General features: G+C 40.0%; 1 protein-coding gene across 1 annotated transcript; it reads right to left on the bottom strand.

Moving 5' to 3' along the window:
• Positions 1–170: 170 nt before the first annotated feature.
• On the bottom strand, positions 171–9,578 carry LOC118741014 (disks large homolog 5-like). The gene is made up of 8 exons (XM_036472800.1): positions 9,444–9,578; positions 5,089–9,378; positions 3,200–3,796; positions 2,915–3,134; positions 2,607–2,845; positions 2,281–2,510; positions 1,990–2,206; positions 171–1,326 (listed from the first exon to the last, which is right to left on the bottom strand). Exons 1-8 carry the CDS (start codon positions 9,496–9,498, stop codon positions 1,226–1,228), a joined length of 5,949 nt encoding a protein of 1,982 aa, XP_036328693.1. The 5' UTR covers positions 9,499–9,578; the 3' UTR covers positions 171–1,225.
• Between the last annotated feature and the right edge of the window lie 14,982 nt (positions 9,579–24,560).

Genomic DNA, 24,560 nt, shown 5'->3' with positions numbered 1-24,560 from the left:
TAATTTAAGTTATTTTTAAAAACGTTTACTGAAATGCTTGTTGGGTATTTTATCTTTTTACAAATGACCTATATGTAAGAGTGTATGTATGAATATGTAATACATGTATGTATGTATATAAGTAAATAAAAATACATAATTTATATAAAATTGCAATAGTTTTGTTTTTTACCCTGTACCACTGTTAAATTAATAAAATTTAAAGCAAAAAAATAATAAAGCATTGTATAAATAATAATGAATGCGCTGTACCATAGGCTTGGCCTGCACTAGATTACATATATAAAACAATAAAAATAGTAACAAAATTAATTAAATATTCGTTGCTGACTCAAATACGCGCACTTGTGTATGAATTTGACGTATTCGAATATTAGGCTTAAGGGCTAAGTGATTTTTAGTTATGCATATTGAAATATACATATATATTTCTTTTAATTTCACACTTTACGGGAGGCACCACTTAAAGGCACAGAGTGCAGTTGCAGTATACCAACAAAATAAAATTGAATAGCTTAGAAATGCGCAAACACTTTCGAAATAATAATACAGTATTTGAATACAGGAAAAATAATGTAAAGGGAAAAAAATATTTAAAATACTTTACGTTCTCAAGCGCTTTAAGGTAGCTTAATTGAAAGAGTAGCAATAAAATATGAGAGGGATGGTAAAATCAAATTTTTTCCAACGAGCTAAAGCTAGAAAATATTACATACATACATAGTTAATAGTTAACAGGAAATGTTAAAGCAGTTCATAGTAAACACATTATATAGTTTATAGTAGTTAAAAGAATAGTAAAAGCAGCTAAAAGCAAATCATACTATGCAAAATACTTCTTAGTGGATTAGTTAATACACAAGTAAATACAGCTTAAAACCTAGAATTAAAAACAGAGTAAAGTAACTAAAAATGTACGGTAATGACCAAACATTGCGAAAAAATTTACAGAATACAAGAAAAAAATACTAATACAAGACATTAATCTGTAGTTCAAGCAAAATACAACGGTTTAGCTAAAAGACTGCCGCATACGTAAAAGCTAAATAAAAATAAAAAAAAACATACGTACATAGAAGCCATAAACTCCAAAGGGCAGTTGTTTTTTTCACCGCCCAATGGCATTGCAAACAAAAATAAATCTTACAAATATTACAAATCAATTTTGTGCGCCTCGCGCTTAAGCCTAAATTCAATACAGTTGTGCACCGATGGCTGCAGCACGTCAATCACTAACCGGCACCCACAATAGCTTATCCTGCTCCTTGTCCACAGAGTCCTTGATTTGTGTACACATATGCTTAATGCTAACGCCGGGTATTACAGCTGTAAAATGCAGAACAAATATTAGGTATATATACACACTTGTCATCTGCTATGTATACACCCCGATTTTATTGAATAGGCAGGTATTTTCCTCCAAGGTCTGGTATCATACACTGCTACTGCAAAAAGTTGCAAATAGCAAGTTATAAAAACAAACTGTGTAGTATATCTACATGATAATGAATATAATAAATGCCTAATCTTTATTGTCCCGTTTTATCATCGCATTTTTTAACATCATTGCCCCGTTTTTTATCGCATTTTTTTAACACCAAAAACAATGAAGTTGATATACATAAGTTGGTCAGATTGGTTGTATAGCGGATATATGATATAGTGCATTGAACAAAATTTGGTAGGCCAACTCAGAACTCAGTAATACATATTCAAACCGAGTTTCTTCATTCTTAGACCTTATGCCAAATCGATTTTTGGTCCGCAGTGCACTTTACCGGTTTAGGATAATTAAAAAATAATAAGATTTTTTTTGTAGTCTGATAAAAAAAAATCGGATGAAACCCATCATTCTTCAAACTGAAACAAAAAATAAGATTTTCAGTTACCCATAAGTAAAAGTATGAGACCGGTTATTCAATACAAATAATATGCATATTCAAGTAAAGGGGAGTGTATTTACTTATCACCTATTTAATTGCCGCCTACCTGATATGTATTGCTTATAGTCCGCTTCGAGTTTTAGCGCGCGTTCATACATCTCTTTAGCCGCCTTTGTCGATATCTTATCAATACCAAAATCGCGTATTTCACGTATTTGCTTAGCCGATTTGAAACGTAAAAGCAAGACAATTGGATAGATTTGCAAGCGCTGCAGGCGTTCAACGGCCGAAATGGAGATATCTAAGATGCAGTGACGACGATCCTAAAAGCGTTTAGAATACAAGCAATAAAAAAAATTAGCATCCCCTCCTCACTTTCTGCTCTCTTCCTACTCACATTTTTGCATGCATTATTAATGTTCTCTACCGTGGTGCACTCAAATTTATTGCCACGCCGACGATAGTCCACGAAAATATTCTCCTGCAGTCCCTCTTCCATGGCATCCTGTGAGCAATCCATAGATGTGACTTCACACATTTTGAATAAATTCGAAAAATCAATAGTTAAACGTTCCATAACACGCTCTGATAGTGGACCAATTATGAGCACCGGACGTCGCACTGGCGCTGCGTAGTCAAAGTAAAATTCAGAGTAAAGATTAAATTTATTTTTCTTTTTTTGCTTTTGAAACACTGCAAAAGTGTCGACCACATTGCACTCACATTCTAGACGTTCGACACGCTGATAACTTAGTATGCCGCCATCATCGTTTAATATCCCCGAATCAGGAAAGAAGCTTAGCTGTGTGTTGCTGAAACTGGCAATTTCGGTGGAGTCACGCGATGAGCTGCGCTGATGTTTCTTGCGACGAAAAAACGAACGACGCGCCGATGTGCTGCCACGGCGGGCAGTGCCGGTTTCACATTCGACCACTTCACCCGCGCGCAACTCTTCTTCTACTCTAATGTGACAAAATTAAAAAATAAAAACCGTATTTGTTTTAAAATCTCATGGGTAGCAATCCACTTACTTCATTTGACTTGGTATAATACCGCACTCCTTGCGATGTCCTTTCGCATCCAGCTTCCAAGCGCGCCATAAGCCAAATGTGCCATTAAAAACCGTATTGTCCACATAGAGCACCTCATCCTTCACAAAACGCAAGTCACCATCGTTCAGCTCACCAGTGCGATCGAAACCAACGCGTATATAAAAAGAGTCACCCGACTTGCCTTTGATTTGCTTCAATTCTGTAAAAAACGGAAACAATTTTACAAAAAAAACTCCCTTCAAACCACCAACAAACTTGACGAACTATTCAATTTATTCTGCACCAACAAGGTGACAGTGTCCGTCAACTTGGATATCTCATTGGCCGCTTGCTCGGCAGTGACACAACGCAGGTCAACACCATTATATTCCAATATCTGATCGCCTTTTCGTATGCCTGCGATGTCGGATGGTGAACCCGGATGCACATCATGCACAAAGATACCCACTTTGTTGCCACCAAATAATTTAATGCCCAAATTCTTCGACTTATCTATGCGCAAGGTCACATAGCGCGCTTCCTCTTCATAAACAGTCGATGTCGTCGAGGCTGTGGTTGTTGTAGCGGCTGACGAGGGCAAATCTTGACTACTACTTATATCCGATTGATTCTCTAAACTGTCGGCAAAACTTTGATCCTTAATTGATTGTGTGGAAATGAGAGAACTTGATTGTGGCATTAGGCTGGTCTGCTGTGCAAGCGGATTGTTAGTGGGTGCTGAGATAGGTAGTGGTGGTAGTGATGACATCATGGTTCGTACTGGTGGACGTGGTGAGTTGCGAGGTGTTGGCGAGCCAGAGTGATTAACTGGAGATTCGGTCTCGAGATTATTGGTGCCATCGTATTCGCCGGAATGAAATTCTGTAAATGCAATGAGTTTGATTAATAAGAAGTGAATCAAATTGTGGGGTATCAGAAAAATACTAAACAAAAATTTATGTATTTACACCAATGTTGATAAATTTTGTTATTAAAAGAAATCGTCAAATTAAACTATAATCATGTGGTAACCTGTTTGTCCGCACGTTTGTAGCCAACATTTTTTCGATAAACTTATTGATATTTTTCGATACATTTGACTTTTCCGATATAAATAAATATCGATATGCACAACCAAAATTTTTCGACATACTATATCAATTTTAATAAATAATTATGCACATATTTTTTAGATATATTGTCGATATTTTCTTCGATGTTATTCTCTAAAGGTATGACATAAATATCGATATACCCATCGGTAATTTTTCTTTGGTTATCGAAATTTTTTCGATAATTCTCTCGTATTCGCCGGAATGAAATTCGGTACGTGAAACAAAAACTTATGTATTTGCATAAAAAAAAAATTAAATTAATTTTGTTAATTTTTTTTAATGAAATTAAACTTTATTTACGTAATAACCAGTTTGGCCGCCCGTTGTATGCGAAATTCTAGATATTATGGTTATTTACTCACTTTATCGATATGCGGGTTTAGATGATTTTTTCGATAGATTTATCTATATTTTTCGATTTTTCCATATACTTATCGATATTTTTAACTCTCTGGATATAATGCATAAATACACATCAACATTTTTTTCGATATACTTAACGATAGATATTTTTACGATATTATTCTCTCAATGGATCATACAAATATCGATATACCCATCGAAAATTTATCGCTATTTATCGATATTTTTCGATAATTCTCTGGATATACTTTTGATTTGATTGATAATAATCCACAATTGTTATCGAAAGATTCAATGATATCGATAAATGCGTTACTGATATCGATAAGCACATCTTTGCATCATCGATGTACATATCAACATACATATTCATAGTTTACGCTATTGAATCATGAGTTTACGCGATGTATATATCGATACTTTTCCTCGATATGTTTACATTGATACAATTATCGAAATTAATTAACGGTATTAATCGGAATATGTATTTATTGGTAGAACTAATCATCGGCGGATATTTTTATCTTTAACTATTAACGTGTTTGTCAACCTAAATGTTATCAACATTGTTATCGATATAATTATGGGTATTTCAACCGATATTGTTATAAAAATACTCATCGATATCCTTATTAAAATAATTATCAAACACTTATAACGTTTATCGATATCAAGAAAAGAATTATTTTTACTCACTTTCCGGATTATATTGCACCAGCATTGTTATCGAGTTGCCGCACTGTCGCAACACATTTGCCGCGATGTCATTTGTAGCCGAACGCATATTTAAGCCGCAGACTTCCAAGAGTTGATCGCCCACCTGAAGACCTGCACGCGTGGCTATGCTCTTGTCGGCTACAGTCGATACAAAGATGCCGCCACCATTGTTGTTGCATTGAATGGTAATGCCAAGCGATTTATCGCTCTTTTCAATCGTGACTCTTCTAAGGTCTCCAGGGCATAAAAAATCCGACGGCGCATTCGAGTTACGCTTACTGCCGCCATGACTCAGCACCTCAACATGCACTTGTGGCATGGGTGAACCGCGTCCACTGCCACCACCATTGGCTGCTACCGCAGCAATAGCTGAATGATACATTAGCATTGTCGGCGGTGCGCCAGCCATACTTGATGGAACATTGGGCATACCACCGACGCCACCACCGCCGACATAATGATGATCTATGGAGCCGGAACTATTCTTGACGCCAGCGCTATTCTTGCTCGCCACACTCGGATTGGATGGTATACGCAAACGTTGATGATCCTTCTTGCGTGGAAATGTGCCGCCTTCATAAATGATACCGCTGACACCGCCGCCGCCAGGAATCCCAGTGTGTGGATGGTAATGACCGGTAGAAAGCGGGTAATCATGCACATATTGCGAATGCATTGGCAATCCGGGCGTAACAAAATCCATATCGAACTTATCCACCGAACTGGTAGGTATACCAATTGCGCTACTTGCAGCTGTGTCTACTACACCGTGTTGCGACTGTTGTTGCAGCGCAGAGGCATGCGGGGGGTGCGCGTGGGCGTGCGGATGCGCATGTAGTGGTGGTGACGAGGGCAATGTAAGCGGACTAGAGTGGCGGATTTGACGCATGGCATGCGAATGTGGGTGGCTGGAGATCTGCGTGAATGTAGGGAAGAGCTGCGAGTGTCGATTGTGTGGCGGCGCGGCCATGTTGCTGGTATGGAAAAATTCACTGCTGACGCCACCGCCGCCGCCACCTGTACCTACACCGCCAACGCTGCCGCTCATTATGCCCGAGGCAATGCTCTCACTATCACTAGGATACTTGGCGACATTCTTGCCAGCAGCCGATGTGACAGCCTGTGGCATTGGCATGCCACGCTTCGGATAGTGGTTTATGACCGCGCACTCGCTGATGGGCGGACTCTTCGCTGACAATATGGAATCGATAGAGTTTTGCGACTTAATCGAGATCATATCCAATGAATTCTGTTGCGTTGTCGAAGAGCTGCGTGCGAAATTTGGCGGGTGGAGATTCAAGGGCGCAAAGAGTGCTGAATGCGGTTGTGATTTACTTGAGCTGACGCTGTGCGGCATGCCGCCCATGCTGCCATTACCGCTGTTCAACATGTCGAAGATGTGCGGCTTACGCGGCAAAAACTCAGCGCCATTGCCACCATGTATTACCTGTTGCTGAGCTTGCTGGCCGCTAGTCTTGTAGAACTCAGTGGGCGTTATATTCAACGAATAACGATTTTGATAGTTGTGCACGCGCTGGTTGGCATACTTGTCCGGCACCGGCGGCATTTTAACGCGCATATTCGCACCCATGATGGGCGCAGGCCGGTGCAGTGGCTTGGTCGGTTCGCCCAACAGGCCCACATTGTCTATTTGTGGCTCCACATAAACTGAGTGGCGCATGTAATTGGCATAAACTTTATTGCTATTACCGCTGCCGCCGTTTACGCCTGACATGGCCGACGCGACAGGTGTGGGGCTAAAGAGCGCTGATGCGGGTATTGGATTCGAATTGCGATGCGGATTAGTTTTGATGGCGTTGCCTGCGCCAGTGATACCGTTACGCATATGCGCCTGTGGCTTAGCCTGCGGCGGCAATGGCGGCGGCTGCTCGTCGGAGGTCTCGCGCTCATCATCCTTGTCCACATTGATCGGACCAGCAGTGAAGAGCGCCAGTGGTGGACGCTTCTTCTCGCGCTGCTGCACTATGGTGCCTGTGGGGTTTTCGTGCGTGGCGTTGAGAATGTTGGCGCGCGGCCAGGTGCCCATACTCTTGGCAGCCGCCTCCTTCTCCTTCTTACTGCGCTTGCCGCGACGCGTCTTCTCTGATGAATTCTCACTCAGCACCGAATCCAATTCGGCCAGCGCATCATGCTCCTGTGTGAAGTGATCCACATCGGAACCGGGTTTAGAGATATGTATTTTCTTGAAAATGCTCAACATTTCAGAGAACTTTGAGGGATGCTTGGCGCTCGTCATGCGGTGCATGGAGTCGATGGAGTCCGTTTGCGCGGACGAAGTGGTCATGCGCCGTTGGCCATCGCCATATCCAATGTCCTGAACTTTCTTCAATGCAAAAATGGTGATGGCGTCGTTGCGTTCATCGTTCAATAAACTCATGACATCATCCACTGAGTGCGCGCCCTCCATAGATTTGTTGTTGATGCTCAACACTCGGTCGCCCACGTCCAGTTCCGGCTCGTATGCGGCCAACGAGTTTGGTTCGATCTTGGAAATAAAGACACCCTTGTCTAGACTAAGTCCGTGATTCATATTATTCTGCATATTCAGATGGACTGTGTAGAAGTCACGCTTGCTGTGGCGCGTGCGCGACACTAATAGCTTGCAGCGTGGCGCGCTGCTGCGTATTTCGTCCAGCACCATGCGCTTGGTCATGGTTTGACAATCGAGATTGTTAACTTTGCAAATCACATCGTTAATTTTTAGCTTGCCAAAAGCAGGCGAACTATTGGTAACGCCGCACACCAGCTGTCGATTGTTGCTGTCGTCCAATATTATGCCAATATCGCTATCGGAACGATAGTTCAGTTCGATGTCCAGCAGATCCTCAGCCTCGTATGTGCTCATGCGAAAACTGCGACGCGATGCGCTATCCAGATTCTGATTTTCAATTTGTTCCTTCAGCACATCGATCTTCTTTTGTGCTTCATCCTTTTGTTTTTTTATTTTCTCGCTGTCACGTATAGCCGAGAGTAGATCGGATATTGCTTTGTCGCGCTCTTTGCGCAAATTGTCACAGAGCGACTTTACTGAGTCACGCTCCTGTACGATTTTTTCGCGCTGTGAGATGGCCCAATCGCGCACACCCTTCGCCTGCTCGGCATCCTGCAACGCACGCTCAACTTCAGAGTTGGCCTTCTCAAGGCTCTTGCGTAGCTTCTCCACCTCCTTGAAATCATCTTTACTATCGGAGAACTCCTTTGACCACGAATTGGATTTGAGCAAATCACGCTTTTGCAACTCGGCATTGGCCTGATGCAGCTTATTGATCTCCGCCTGGTACAGCAAATCATTTTTCTTGTAATTTTCAATTTCGTTTTTAGCTGCGGACAAATCATCGAACATTTTCTGATGCTCATGCAAAACATTATCCTTCTCTGAAAGCAACTGTTTAAGCTCCTCATCGATACGATTGCGTTCCACAGTTATCAGTAACACTTTCTTGGACTCCTCCGTGAGCAGCGACTTCAGCTTTTGTATCTCCTTCTCCATTATGTCGCGTTGCAAATTGAAATGCTCCCGCGATTCGCGATAGAAATTACGCTCCTTCTTCACATTATCCAGTTCAGCTAGTGTCGAGCCGAAACTTTTTTTATACTTTTCCCGCTCTGCAGCAATTACACTTCGCTCCTTCAACAAATCAGCATTTCTTTCCTTGCACAAATGCAGTTCCTCCAGCAGCTTTTCGCTCTCCGCACAGCTACCATCACATTTTGCACCCCCGCCGCCGCTGCCACCACCACCACCGCGTCCTGCCGACACATCGCTGTAATAGTAAGCATTCGTCGTATTTGCCGCCGACTTATTACCGTTCTCGCTCTCCAGACGTATCAGTTGTCGTTCTAGCTTTGTATTCTGCTGCTTGAGCCGCGCATTTTCTGCCACTACGTCTATATACTTGTTACGCTCGGTGCTTTCCAGCTGCGCCATTGAGCTGACATATTGCTCCTGATAGTAAGCGACCTGACCGCGCAGTTCTTCGCAGCGACAAAGCGCATCGGCGCGCTGATGACGCAACTGATTCAGTTCCATGAAAGCTGGACTGTAAGGCGATTTCATAACGTCATATTGGTTGCCATTTGAAACATTGGCATTGTTACCATTGCCACCACCACCGCCGCCGGCGCTACCGCCACCGACAACACCGCTGCCTCCGCCACTACTGTTGCCACTGTTTTGGCCATTGTTGCCACTCGAGTTCAATGAGGGTCGAAGCGTGCGATCGTAGCCAACATATTCGGGACTTTCTTCTGCAAGCGAAAAAATGTTTGTATAAATGAATGAAGTTCAAAGCATAACTCAAATTCTAACTGACCCTCTTGACTACTCGTGCTCGTTAAAGAGAGATCTCCAGATGCCATCTTCGCCATCACACCATCATTTCCCAATCGAAAGCGCCACTTTTAAAATAAACTAAAAAGATTGTGGAGAGCATTGGGGTGTTCACAGTTCGTTCCAAATTGTGTCTGAAAATGTAGACGTCTACATTTTGAGACATCTTTAGCATCAAACTGTGAGCACCCCTTTCTAGCGGTCGTCGCAAAATCGTCTCAAAACTTTGCTGGTGTTGCCAGACATTTCTTCCTTGCGTGCATTTTTTATGTCGCCTTTCGATTTTGTTTCCGAAAAATTGAAATTATTTAACTTAATTACAAATATTTGTTATTTCTTTTCCTTGATTTGTTTCTTTTCATCAGAAATTGCGCTCAATTTAAATGCAAACACAGAAAACGTGCCCAATAAATAAAAAAAATGTGATTAGTATTGCCATAATGCAACCCTGCTGCGAGGTTGCAAAATGTAGACGCGTAAAAAACATACCTTTGAGTGTGACAAAATGTAGACGGCGTCGTTTTCCAATTTTGTATGGGAAACAACAACACCACAGATATTACGGTTAGAAAACGTCTTAAAATGTAGACGTCTACATTTTGAGACACTATTTGGAATGAACTGTGAACACCCCAAATATTAAATTAATGCTTAGTGAGTGATTTTGTGAAAAAGGCGAAAAGACGAAAATGGCACTTTTTGAGGTTAAGCCTCTGCTACCATGCGAATTTGATATGTGTATGTATGTATGTTAATACACTTGTGCCACTTATCCGGAACTCAGAAAAAACTGAAAATGTGTAAATTCCCGTGAATTAATTTAAAACTCCAAATTGAAAAATGTGATTTTAATTCGATTGGGAATATTATTCTATCTTGCAGAAACTTAAAATGCAAAATGAATTTTCGCGCGCTTTTACTAATTGAGGTTACTGTGCCCGCTTGCGGACAGACAGAACTTTTAGTGGACTGTAACTTTTTTTTTTTTCACAAGATCACTCGCGGACACTATTCTTTTAGTATATATTTTTAAATTTAATTATTCACACCAAAAAAAAAACAAGTGCAGTGATATTTCAAAACAACCACGTACCTTTTTAATGTGCTTTATGTTGTTTTGTTGTAGCTGATAAAACGGCGTCGTTTTCCAATTTTGTATGGGAAACAACAACACCACAGATTTTACGGTTAGAAAACGTCTTAAAATGTAGACGTCTACATTTTCAGACACTATTTGGAACGAATTGTGAACACCCCACATGATACAAAAATAGAAGGTAGTTTCATTTAAGCTGAAATTAGTCAAGAACGTAAACCTACCGGTACGTAAACCCGAGTCAGCTGACACGATCTGTCTTACCAAAGCGCCATGAAAATGAAAACTCAACACCGCAGAATTTTTCTGTAGTTGTAGCCCGTAGCGCAGAAATCTGCGGAATTTAGATTTTTCCGTGTCAGCTGATTTCTCCTTCTTTAGATGGTTGCCACTTCGTTAGTTTAACAGATGGTAAAAAAGTTATAAGTTCCTATTCAAAATATGTTTAAAATATTTTAAATTTACTATTGAATAAGGTTTTTGTTGAAAACTAAGTCGTTTATATTTAGCTAAAATCTATTATATCACGAAAAATTGTAGTTGAAAGGGTAAGTTTATGAAAAGGCATAGATGAGTGGCAACAGTGTAGTAAGCAACACTGAGGGCTCCAGTAATCGACAAAATTCTGCGTATACAGACTGCGTTTAAGTATACGTTCTGCGTTCTCGACTAATTTCAGTTTTATTGACATTCGTTGTTGTTGCCGACCACTTGACTTTTAATAAGTTTATGACATTTCATTAAAACCATGCTACCAGATTCACTAGAAGAAAAATTTTTATTTCTTGAAAAAGTAAAAAAAAAATTTAAGTTAGTGAAGTTGGATGAAAACATTAAGGAGTCTTGCGCGTTTTCAAACTGAAGGAATTTGATACACCTGTGCAAACGTTCGAAAATAAAGTTTTTTGGATAGAGGATAGAGTATACGATAGATACGATTTAATGCAGTTTGATGACAAATTGCTGACACAAAATATTTTTAAACCTCTAACCGATGTACCGCTATCCGTGGAAGAGGGTGGAGATCGAGTGAAAATGATGCCATGCAACTTGTAACAGTACCAATTTTGGATTCTCGGAATTTTCTGTTAAGGTGTGGCGCTGCTCAAAAATATATATGCATAAATATAAGCAAGAAACCAGGTATTTGGCATAAGTAAGACAGTTTGGTTACGGTTCGGATATTTGTACCAGGGTTGTTGCGAGTATTCGCATTCGCATTCGCAACTGCGGAGCTTCCGCATTAATTTTAACATTCGCATTCGCTTTCGCATTCGCAATAATCAATGCGGAGCTTTTGCGAATACGAATGTTGTGCAAGTGCATCGATAAAACGTATATATGGCAAACAAAATGACAAATTGTATCCAATATTTTTGCCTGTGGTCGTGGGAGTATTTGTGTAACAAAACTGTTCACATTTATCAACTTAGACAAAAATGTATTTAAACTTATTATTTCTTCAGCTATATAACTGAGCAATCAATGGGCAGTCATGCAAGTTCCAACTTCTACTTGACCTTTGACGTACGTAAAAGGGAACCTAGCCTTTTTAACAATATTTTTTGTTTTCTCTTCTTTCAATACCTGCATTCGTTTCTTTCTTTAATATTATTTTTTTGGACCAATTTTAAAAAAACAACTAGACACAAAAAAAGAAGCTATGCACTGTAATTCTTAACCAAATTTTCGTGATTTGCTTTTGATGTTACATATATTCGTTTCAATAATTGCAAATGGAGCTCATTGGGGAATTTATTTTTAGCAAAAAATTAAAGAACAGTAATCTTGTTTACTTGTCGGGCAATATTTTTTCGGATGGATATATACTGTCCCTTCTTTGCTATTTAAAGTCAAAGAGTAAGCTCCTTCAATAGGGATTTCCAGCAGAAATGATCAACGTCTGGCTACAAAGAGGAGCGATGCTCAAATAATTAAAATACTATAGGTCTGACCTTTAATAAGATAAGAATTACGTAAGTATCTGAGATTCAAATGTTTTTAAAAAACGGGGTGCTTTTTTAAAAAATAGCAGTGTTCTTATCCGATTCCGCTGACAGCCACGACTTTGAAAACAGAATTTTGTTCAAAATTTTCATTCCAGGAAAACAATAATTTATTTTCCATATCCACCTATTTAGCTCGGTGTTTTTGGTGACACGCACCTTCCGTTTCCGCTCCCCACCAAAAAATCATTTTACAAATAACCGAACATTTCCAACGCACAACATTAAACCCTCTGATGTATTGTTTCATTGATATCAATGTGGCAAGGTAGCTCATAATTTTGTACAATTTATGAAACTTCAAAAACTAATTTTTTGTCAAAATTTTTTTAATGAAACTACCTTTTTTTTGTATCATGGTGGAGAGGATGGTTATGTAAATTTTCAAATTTTATAATAAAAATGTGTTTTGAGTGTTGTATATTAATATTTGTAAAATAAACCCTTAAATACTTACTGTTTACATGTAACTTAAATCTTCTACTATTTACTACTAAATGACATAAATGCTATTACTACTATTTAGATACAACTCATACTGCGAATGAGTAACTAGACTAAGCAACCCTAGTTAAGTTATGTATCTCATGAAAAATCAAATAAACGAGTCCACTTTTTGAATACACAACCATCGTCCCCCATTATTACAATATGGTGTCAGGTGTGGGGTTCGAACCCACGCTCCCTCTCGGGAGCTTAGTCGTTTGTTCGTTTACTTTAAAAATACTATTCGCAAGTTGGAGCTGACATTTTTGGAAAAGTTCGATTACCTTGAAGAAACTAAATCCGTTTTAATTTCCACCGAAAAACCGTACCTTCTCATCGTCCTCTTAGGACATATATTAAGGAGAAGGCAATGAAAAGGCAAACATTTTTTTTAAGAAAACAAACCCCTATATATAATTTTCTTAGAAATTAGTGCAATCAATTGGTTTTGCCAGAAAAGTTAAGTACTTAAATATAATTTTGAACTTCCAAGTTTTCGAAAAAATCCCGAATGCATTCCAATGGTCCGCAAAAATCTGGAAAGGTCCTGAAAATTTTTACCAGCTTAGAAAATATCCCGAAAAATTCCGAAAAGTAACGAAAAATCTATAAAAATAAAGGAATACCGAAGATGTCTACAAAGACAAAAGACGAAGAACCTCAAAAAAATACCGATCAATTCTGTAACATCCTGAAATCCAGCAAATTTCCGAAAATTCGACAAGGGTGTAGAAAAATAAGTCACGAGAGTTAGAAAAGTCCTGTGAAAATCCGAAAGAATAACAAAACTTCTTGAAAAATACCAAAAATAAAAAAAGAAGAATCACGAAAAGTTCCGAAACATTAATAAAACGCTCGAAAAATAAAACATTCGAGCCCCGCAAAAACTCGAATTTTCTCGAAATTTCCCGAAAACACCGAAAATAATTCCTAAAGATGCCGAAAAAATTGCAAATGGTCGGAAACTCCCGAAAAATACCTGAAGATCACGAAAAAATTAAACACGAAGAATCTTAATAAACTTCAGAGCAATCACAATTGATCCCGAAAAAGCGCAAAAAAAAAATCCAACGGTCTGGAAAAATAAACCAGATCAATCTCGAAAGGTCAAAAAAAAAATACAGAAGTGCCGAAAAAATTACAAAAATTTCTCGAAATATATAACAAGAACAATTACGAAAAGTACCGAAAGAATCCCAAAACGTCCCGAAAAATAAAATGCGATCTCTGAAAAGTCTCGGAAAATTACCGAAAACACCAAAAATTCCGAAACATACAAAAACATAAAACACAAAGAATCCGAAAAATACTCCGAACTAGCACAAAAGATACCAAAAAATGTCCAAGAACATCTCCCAGAGTCTAGAAGTTACAAAAGTTTTCGAAAAATCCTGAAGAGTAAGGCTCGAAGAATCACGAAAATTGCAATCGCAAAACGTATCGAAAAATAAAACACGAACCCTGCAAAATCCCCAAAAAGGCGGGGAAATTATCGAAAATTTCCGAAAACAGCGAAAATAATTCCGAAAATTGGTGGAAAATACTTAGACATCCCGAAAAAAATAAAAGACTAAAAATCGCAAAAAAGTTCTGAACAATTACAACAGATCCCGATCCGATTGATCGCCTCCATGTTCATCTGTACTCATATTTATCCTCTTTTATCTCTCTTTCTTTAACAAAGTTTTACCAAGGAAGAAGAACAGCATAAGATTTGCATTTCACCGATTCCGACCAATAACCAAAGTAACTAGGTCGAAAATACTCACCAAAACCAAAAGATTGTAAACATTTATTGACGTTCACATCGAAATTCTCCGATATTTTCGAATGTTAATGATCTTTTTTCCGTGTTGATGTTGGAACGAATTTGCGCCATCCCTTGTCAAGCTTGGTTTGCAGACAAACCGGTTTCGGAGTTGTGCCATCTGCAGTGTCATTTTTCGTTCTGAAGATGGCACAACGCCGAAACCGGTTTGTGGGCAAACCAAACTTGACAAGGGATAACGGAAATTCGTTCCAAAATAAATGATCTTTTTTTCCCCCCAAGTCTCATAGCCGTAATGAAAATGATGAAGCGTTAGATGTCAATAAAATATTTACAAACAAATCGCGAGTTTAACTTGCGCTACTTATCGCGCTCTAGACGGACTGAAATTATAGACGATTATAATACAACTAATAAAAACAATTCACTTGCTTTCAAATACTTAACTCAAGTGAATGGTTGATAAGGAAGACGACAACGCTAATCCGTATTTTCAAGGACTAGGCTTTAGTTTTTACACTCAGAAAGAAAAAAAACAGATACAAATTTAGCGGAGGTTTTGGGTAAAATTTTTCCACTCAAAGGTTGGTTACTGCCTGTCAGCACTATTAAGGCTTGTTTTCACTATGTCAAATTCAATAGCATTTGTTGTCAATGCCTTTTTTGAGGTTGCCATCTGTTCAAAAAGTTAAAATCGATTCATTAATAATGTTACGATTATCCTTGAAACCTCGTCCGGATTTCCCAAATCTCTCGGCTCGTATAGCTGGATTGTTAAATAAATGCAATCGATGACCAAATTGTAGTACAATTAACTTTATTGTACAACAAACAATTTACAATACTCGCTAATACAGTAAAAACCCTTTACAATATTTGTTAAAGCAATAACAGCGCTTAACTAAACTTGGTAACACAATTAAACTTATATCTTGCTTATTCGCAACTCACTTCTCTGCTCACTTTACTTGTAGCTTGCTGTCTTGTAACTAACTCACCTCGCGGTGGCGGCGCCCTTATATATCTGCGCTGGCACTTATGGCAACTCTAGAACATTCTGAAGTTTATCGAACATTCTCTTTCTCTCGCTGTTCGCAGTGTTCATCCAACTTGAAGTTTCTCTTTGTGGAACATTCTACGTCATTCTTCGAACATTCTGCCTATTTCTCGTTGTTCGCTTTGTGTTGCCGCAGTATTCGCCACACTGCCCTCCACCTAAGTCTGATCGTCTCGATCAGACACACTTGCGGTTCCAAACGCTGCAAGTCTTTCCAAATGGACCACCTTCATCTTGTTTCTTGGTCTCCCAACGGTCTGGATCCGATACACTACGTCATTTAGCCGTTTTACGACCTTGTACGCACCTTCCCAGTTGCATTCTAGTTTTGGGGACAACCCTTTCTTTCGTTGTGGATTGTACAACAACACCAAATCTCCTTCCTGGAAACCCTCGGAATTAATCACCTTATCATACCTGGCTTTCATCTTGTCACTCATAATTTGTGTGCGCTGTCTCACAAGGGCATGTATCTCTCTCAGCTCCTCTTCCAGGATGTTTGACGTCTCTTTTCCAATCCTTCTAGCATCACCAGTCACCCCAAACTTCAGATCACTAGGCAAACGGAGCTCACTGCCGAATATTACCCTTGCAGGAGTTTTACCCGTTGTTTCATGCACTGCTGACCGGTATCCCATCAGGAACAAGGGTATGCGGACATCCCAATCTTTTTGATTCTTGTCCACGACCTTCCGCAAATGCTCTTCCAGGGTTCGGTTGAACCGTTCCACCATGCCGTCTGATTGGGGATGAAGAGCCGTCGTTCGAGTTTTCCGGATACCCAGTATCTGGCACATCTCTTGGAACACTGCCGACTCAAAATTTCTTCCCTGGTCAGAGTGCAGCTCTATAGGTACACCGTATCTCGCAACCCAATTGTAGGTGAATACCTCCGCTACTGTTTTAGCTTCCTGGTTTGGAATCGGGTATACCTCCGGCCATTTGCTAAAGTAGTCCATAACCACAAGGACGTATTTGTTTCCCTGTGCGCTCATAGGAAATGGACCGGCTACATCCATGGCAATCCGCTCGAAAGGTGCACCTGAGTTATATTGCTTCATCTGGCCATGACTTCTGGATTTCGGCCCCTTAGCTGCAATGCACTCCGCGCAGTTAGCAATCCACTCTGCGACCGATTGCCGACAACCAACCCAATAGAACCTCTGCTTAACCTTCTCCAGGGTCTTCGTGATTCCCAGGTACCCTCCACTAGGACCATTGTGGAATTACTATCAGGTTGCGGGAGCACTGGCCATCTTCGCTTTCCCATACCCTATGCAAACAGCCAGATATTAATTTTAAGCTGTTCCATTGTGCCCAGTACGCCTTTGCGATGGGGCTTTCCGCTGCCATTTGCTCCTTAGTTGGCCTCCTGTCCACCTCCAGTCCATGCATCAAAAGCTCCAGATCTGGATCTTCCTGCTGACACTTTCGTAGCTGTGTTATTCCGCTGGTGTTATTGTCGTTAGACGGACGTCTATAATGTCCTCTTTTCCCTCAGCTTTTGAGCAGTGTTTACATTCCAGGCTACATGGTCGGCGGGACATGGCATCAGCATTACCGTGGACACTTCCCTTGCGGTGCTCAATAGCGAAGTCATAACTTTGCAGTCTCTCAATCCACCGAGCTAGCTGTCCTTCTGGATTCTTAAACTGTAGTAGCCACTTCAGCGCTGCATGGTCCGTTCGAACTCGGAAACGTTGCCCATAGAGGTATTTGTGGAAATGTTTGACGCAGTCCACCAACGCTAGTAGTTCTCTCCGAGTTACGCAGTAGTTCCTCTCTGGTTTTCCAATCGACCGGCTATAGTAGGCAACTACCTTCTCCTGCCCATCAATTACCTGCGACAGTACACCTCCTATGGCATAACCACTAGCATCCGTATCCAAAATAAACGTTGCACCTGGAACGGGATACGCTGGCATAGGTGCAGTACATAGTCGTTCCTTCAGAGTCTGGAAAGCCTCCTCCTGCTCCTTGTTCCACTCGAAGGCTCTATTTTTCCTAGTGAGCTCGTGGAGGCTATTAGCAACGCTGGCGAAATTCGGAACAAATCGCCGGTAGTAGGTGCATAGCCCAAGAAAACTTCGTAGTTCGTGCAAGTTCCTAGGTCTTGGCCAATCCTTTACTGCTTCTATCTTTTCCTTCGCAGTACAGATGCCCTCCGCTTTCCTCTAGGATCACTCGCTTGCTGCTGTATGGACCATCATACCCAAACCGAAGGGGCACTTCCATGTTGTTATACGTCATAGTCCTGTTCTTCATGTTGATCTGCATACCTTGATCAAGCAAGAAGTCTAATCCAGTGATGACTTCATCCATAATCGCCGCGACTATGAACTTGTGTAACACCGTCACATTCCCTATTGCGACTTTGCATGTTACCTCTCCTACAACTTGGGTGTCCTCACCAGTTGCTCTCCTCAACCTTGCTCCAGGTAATGGCCTTACCTCTTTAGTGACCAAATCAGATCGAATGATGGAATGTGATGCGCCCGTATCCACAGTTAGTACTCACTCATGTCCGTCCACATATCCACCAACAGTAACGTTGCTCGCCTTTCTGCCAATTCGCGAGACGGAGATTATGGGGCATTCAATTTCGGGAGCCAGCGCGCGCCCCTTGCTGCTGGCTCGTTTTAGTTTAACGACTGATTGGAGTTGGATTCGTCTCCTTCAGTCCTACGTTTGCGTCCTGCTGAATTGTTGAGCGCACTGGAGCTTGCGCTGCAATCGCGGGCGAAGTGGCCTGGCTTTCCACATTTAAAACATTTGCCAGAGCCATGCTTTTTCTCACCCAGCAGTTGGATTAGCTTCTTCAGCATTTCCTTTGTCTCGTCCGGTGTCTCCACTTCCACGCGATGTACTTTGTAGGCTGGTCTACTTAGGAGCACCGCTGTTTCACGTGTCTGAGCATACGAGACAGTTTCAGCAAATGTTGGCTTGGGATTCGCGTACGTCTCTCGCTTGGTATACACGTCCCGCATTCCGTTGATGAACCTCTGGATTTTTACTCTTTCGAGGTGCTCACCAGATGCATCTCCAATTGCCAAATGAGCCAACCTTTCAACCTCAGAGGCGAATTCCTGTAAAGTCTCGTTGGATTTCTGGCAGCGATTCTCCAGTTCCATCTGGTAAATCTGTCTCCGGTGCTCGCTACCATAACGTCTTTCCACTGCACCCATTAACGCATCGTAACTGTTCTTTTCACAGTCGGGAATAGTCTGCAAGATTTCTGCCGCAGGTCCTTTCAATGCAACGAATAGTGCAGCGGATTTATCCTCCATGCTCCAATGATTTGCTGCAGCCGTTTTTTCGAACTGGAGCTTAAAGACCTGGAAAGGAATCGTGCCGTCAAAGGATGGGGTTTTTACCTTGGGTGCGCTCGTCGAAGTAGCTGGACGATTCAACTGTAAATCACGACCTTCCAACTCCTCTACCTTTGTCTCGACTTTCTCCTGTCTCACTTCGATTTTGTCCTGTATTTGTGTAATTTTTGCATCCTGTGCTTCCAGCTGGGATGATATACGTGTCTCTTGTGCCAGTAGCTGAGTTTCTAGCCGGGATGACAGTAGCTGAGTTTCTAGCCGGGATGCCTCGTCGGGTTTACCCTGGAAGTCGTATTTGTCCACGTCGATGCCTTCAGTTTCCATAGCCTGCCGCAACCGGGATAACAATTCCACTTTTCTTCCGGAGGTGGCCAAATTACGCTTTTCCAACTCCAGTTTCAGCTCCTCAATCTTTAAATCCTGAATTTTCGCCATTTTCAGTAGTTTATCCTTCGGGATTTATTTATCGTCCGGTTTTCCCAAATCTCTCGGCTCGTATCGCTGGATTGTTAAATAAATGCAATCGATGACCAAATTGTAGTACAATTAACTTTATTGTACAACAAACAATTTACAATACTCGCTAATACAGTAAAAACACTTTACAATACTTGTTAAAGCAATAACAGCGCTTAACTAAACTTGGTAACACAATTAAACTTATAGCTTGCTTATTCGCAACTCACTTCTCTGCTCACTTTACTTGTAGCTTGCTGTCTTGTAACTAACTCACCCCGCGGTGGCGGCGCCCTTATATACCTGCGCTGGCACTTATGGCAACTCTAGAACATTCTTATTTCTCGTTGTTCGCTTTGTGTTGCCGCAGTATTCGCCACAATAAGTTAAATAAAGTATCACAACAATATGGGTTCAAAAACGATTTATTTCGCAAACATCCTGTAAGAGGGTTGCCACCTATTCAAAAAGTTAAAATCAGTTTAATTGACAAGTTAAAGAGAGGTTTAAGTAAGCTTTACTTTTAAAGGGGGCTGTCGCCCATTTAGCAATTCAAAATCCATTTAATTAGCAAGTGAAATAAAATAATTTAATATGGGTATCAAATGAAAATATGCATACTTCGAAAATATTTTTACGACTGTTGCCACCAGCCTTGGAATTTAAAATCAATTTAAATAACAAGTTAAATGAAATGTCACTAACATTACAAATTTGACAATTTTTTAGTGAATGTGTGAGCATGTTTGTTGCTCTTTCTTTGGATAAAAAGACAGCTTATGAACTGGATTGACATGTGGCATTTTTTTAAGTTCTATCACCTGCTTAAAAAGTTAAATTTCATTTAAAATTATAAGTTAAACAAAATTTTACAATATGGATGCCAAACGAACAAGATTTAAAAAAAAAATATTACGAAGATATTTTTATTACGTTTGCCACCTATTTAAAAGACGAATCACATTTTTTCATAATTTAAATAAAGTGTTGCCATATGGATGTCAATCGAGAGACGTTATAAGAAAGCTTTGTTTTGAACAAATTTTTACAGAGCGTTGCCCCCTGTTTAAAAAATAATGTTAAATTTAATCAATTAGTAGAATGAAAGATTACAAAATAATATCAAGTCAAATAAAATATGTTTTAGGGCCGGTTTCTCCATCTCTGATTAATACTAACTGCCCTGTTAAACATCGTTATCGACGTTCTGAATCCATGCATATAACAGGGAGTCGATAGCGTCGGTAACTATGTTTAACGGGGGATTAGTTAACCAGAGATAGAGAAACCGGCCCTAAGAAGGCTTTATTTCGAGAATAGTTTTTAAATGTGTTGCCACCTGTTACAAATTCTAATTCAATTTTATCAGTTACTTTAATGAAACATTTCAATATGGATGTCATTCGAAACATGTTAAAAAAGCTTACTTCTAAAATATTTTTACAGTGGAATGCCATCTGTTTAAAAATAAAGTTAAATTTAATCATTAATTTGAATTAAACATACCAAAATAATATCAAGTCAAAAAAAGATGTTTAAGAAGGCTGTTTCAAATTCTAATATGGATGTCAAACGAAAGATTTTAAAAAAGCTTTATTTCGAAAATATTTTTAAGAAGATGTTTAAGAAAGCTTTTAACGATAACAGTTTTGAAACGTGTTGCCACATGCTTTTATTCAGACACATTAAAAAAAATTGTCACCTATAAAATTAATTTTAAAAATGCATAATGACGAGCTACGAAATCAAGTGGTTTTTTACACTAAAATGGCCAATTATTTGAAATTCCACACAATGACCATCTTCTGGAGACACAGTAAAGCAAATTTTAAATAAAATTTATTATTTTCGGTGATATAATTTATTATCTGGTTTGTTACATTTAAGCCGAGATTCACGCGGGCGATGTTGCGGGCAAAAACTAGTAGGTGTGACATAGTGAAAACCAGCTTTTAGAAAAAACTCTCGATGTTCGACGCATTCCCAACCACTCGGCTACAATAAAACGCACTCAATTAGCAAAGCAAATAATTTTAGAAGTACATACATGCCATTAGTTTACATATGTACATAAATCGACCAGCTATCAATGTATGCTTAGAACATAAATTAATAACCTTTTTAAATAAGATAAATAAGCATACAAATCGTCTGTGTTCTTTGGACTACGCACTGAAGTAAATAAAAAAATGAAACTCCAAAAACGAGATATGATAACTTATCTACGCTGTTAGTGCACGGCAAGATAGCCAACAAAGTAACAAGTAGATACTGTTAGCGCCCAAAACAAACAAGTACGTACTAAGTATTCAAAGAAGAAAGAAAATAAATAAAATTTATATTAACTATTGACTTTTTGTGAACGGAGTCCGCAAGAAAGTATATGTTATACATACAATATAAGTACGTAAGTAGTTAGGAGTAAAAAGCACACAGTGCGATCTAGTGACCTATTCTCCATCCCTAACTAACCTGTCCTGGTTTGATACCTGTAAGAATTCTAATTTTCCTTGCTTGAAAGTTGAACCCTCATCAATTTACAATTTACCCGACCATAATTACGCCAAAGCTATGTGGTTCCCTCGTTGAAGCTAAAGTTCTTTATCTGCAATAGTTAGGTGGTGATTGAATGCTTCAACTCTGATAACGGCATTTAGAAGGCTACAGTGCATTATGGTGGCAATAGGTTCGGTTTGGTTGGGTTACGCTGGCTGACCATAATTGGTCTCACATAGACGAGTTTTATTTATTTCAGCCTTCTAAACAAAGGTTACAAGGTCTATCGAGCGTATTGTGTGAAAGACTGAAGGGCCCCGTCAACGAACTGATTGGACCTTATCAGGGTGGCCTTAGACCTGGTACATCCACCATAGAACAGGTATTCACCTTACATCAAAACGTGGAAAATACCTGCTAGAAAAGGATCGACACTCATCATCTATTTGTCAATCTCAAAGCCGCTTTCCATAGCACGAAAAGAAGTTGCCCAATTGATATCTTTAGTCTGATGTTTGGGAAGATAATAAGAGTCGCAGAACTGAATCGCTTAGGAACAATTTACTCAGAAGCGAGCAACTGCTGGCGTATGCCAATGACATCGACATCATCGGTAACAAAAACCGCGAAGTCTATTCTGCCTTTTCCAAGTCGGATAAGGAAGCAAAGTGAATGGGTCTGGTAGTAAACGAGGATAAGATGAAGTATTTCCTGCCTTCAATTCGCGCCTTGGCACCCACGTCACTGTTGACAGTTATTATTTCGAGAAAGTAGAGAATTTCGTTTACTTGGGAAACTAGAGGGTTCTGAACAAAAGGCGAGAAAGGCGTGGTTGGATTTCGGAACATTTTAAGCTAATTTCTCCAAAAGATTGGAACAAACGACGGTGCCTTCCACTAATTTAGCCATAAAAGTGGCAGCGACGAACTAACGCCTACTATTGAACGAATTTATCGGTTATGCGGTTACAGCTCCAAATGTGAAGACGTTGACAACGAGATACATACGTAACCCGCCACTTACAAAACCGTGCTGATGAGGGCAAATCAAACGTCCATAGCGTTGCCAGATACGTTTACGACCCATGAATCGGTGCTTTCATGCAATGCAAAAGAACATCGCCGCTGCTTTAGAGAATTTTAGTCCATTGTCGATTGCTGCCTGCATACCTTGCAGCCGTACCTTGCCGAGTTATACGGGCCTTTGCCTTTGTACATTTATTTTCAGGAGAAAGGATGTTAAGCTGATAGGCCTATAAGTGGATAAAGGTTCCCGGTGATGGAATGTCTATACATTTTTGTTGTTGTAACAGCAAAAAAATTCCTAAAGAGTTTTTCGAAAAATATTTGGAAATGCAGATATAAGTCTGGGTTGTTCTGGCTATGTAAACCCAACTGCCATGAAAACGGTCTGTACAACGTCAGGTCTAGTGGTTTTTGAAAATAGTCAAGGTCTACCGTAGGTGCATGCATATTTATGGAGGTATTTCTGCGTCAAATAACTGCCAATAAGATCTATCTGTCAGTAAGTTTATTTGGTTTTGGTGGTACGATCGATCCTAACCAAGACTTCATCCAGATTGAAAATGGAATGGCATACAGTGGACGTCGTTCATACGTCCTTCTTACTTAACCAAAGCTCTGGAATTAATATTTAACTTTTCAGTGGTTTATCTATTCGCAAAATCCAGAGTCACAATGCTGTTAGGTTAAATGCGGTTCAGCCACAGAGAGACCTCGGATTCGGACATGCGAAGTTCCTGGAAACTCTTCCGAGTAATTTACGGAACTTATGGCATTTTCTTTTCTACCGAAAAATGTTTCCGTTTCCTAAGAAGAGGGCAATGAAAAGGCAACATTTTTTTAGAAAAGAATAGTATAGTCTAACTATTCCTCCACTCTGTCTAGAATCCTAGAGAAGAACGAATTGTGAGATGCCACAGAGCTAGACTCATGGTCGACGGCTATCTACGCTGTTGTTTCTTAACTAAACAACAAGGTAGGCAAGCGCCTTGTGGCCCAAAACCTCCGCTCCTTCAGACCGGTCTATAGACAAATTCCTGGTTGTTATTAAATATTTAAAATACAACGGAACAGCGTCTAAGGTAACAAGTAAGTGAAGAGGGGTTCTCAACCAGTTGGCATCGAAACGCTGTTTAACTGTCGGTCCCTGGAGATGGGATCGTCCTTGGCAAGAAAAGATGCAAAAACATTTGTAGTGAATTCTGCCCAAGAAGTAGGCATACCTTTTAACATTTTTCAAATATAAATTGAAAATTTTCTTCCTCGAAAAGTAGTGCGCAGAATCCACCCGTCGGGACTAAAAGGCGCATCCTTTGTTTTCCATTTCGAGGAAATGTTATTTTAAACCATAGTTTGCACGGTGCCAGCGATAGCAAAGGATCAG

The sequence above is a fragment of the Rhagoletis pomonella genome, unplaced genomic scaffold, assembly GCF_013731165.1.
Source record: "Rhagoletis pomonella isolate Grant_MI unplaced genomic scaffold, Rhpom_1.0 Rhpom_scaffold_00006, whole genome shotgun sequence".
NCBI lineage: Eukaryota > Metazoa > Arthropoda > Insecta > Diptera > Tephritidae > Rhagoletis > Rhagoletis pomonella.
Note: the sequence above shows the minus strand (reverse complement) of the source record. Positions and strands in the feature narration are given on the sequence as shown.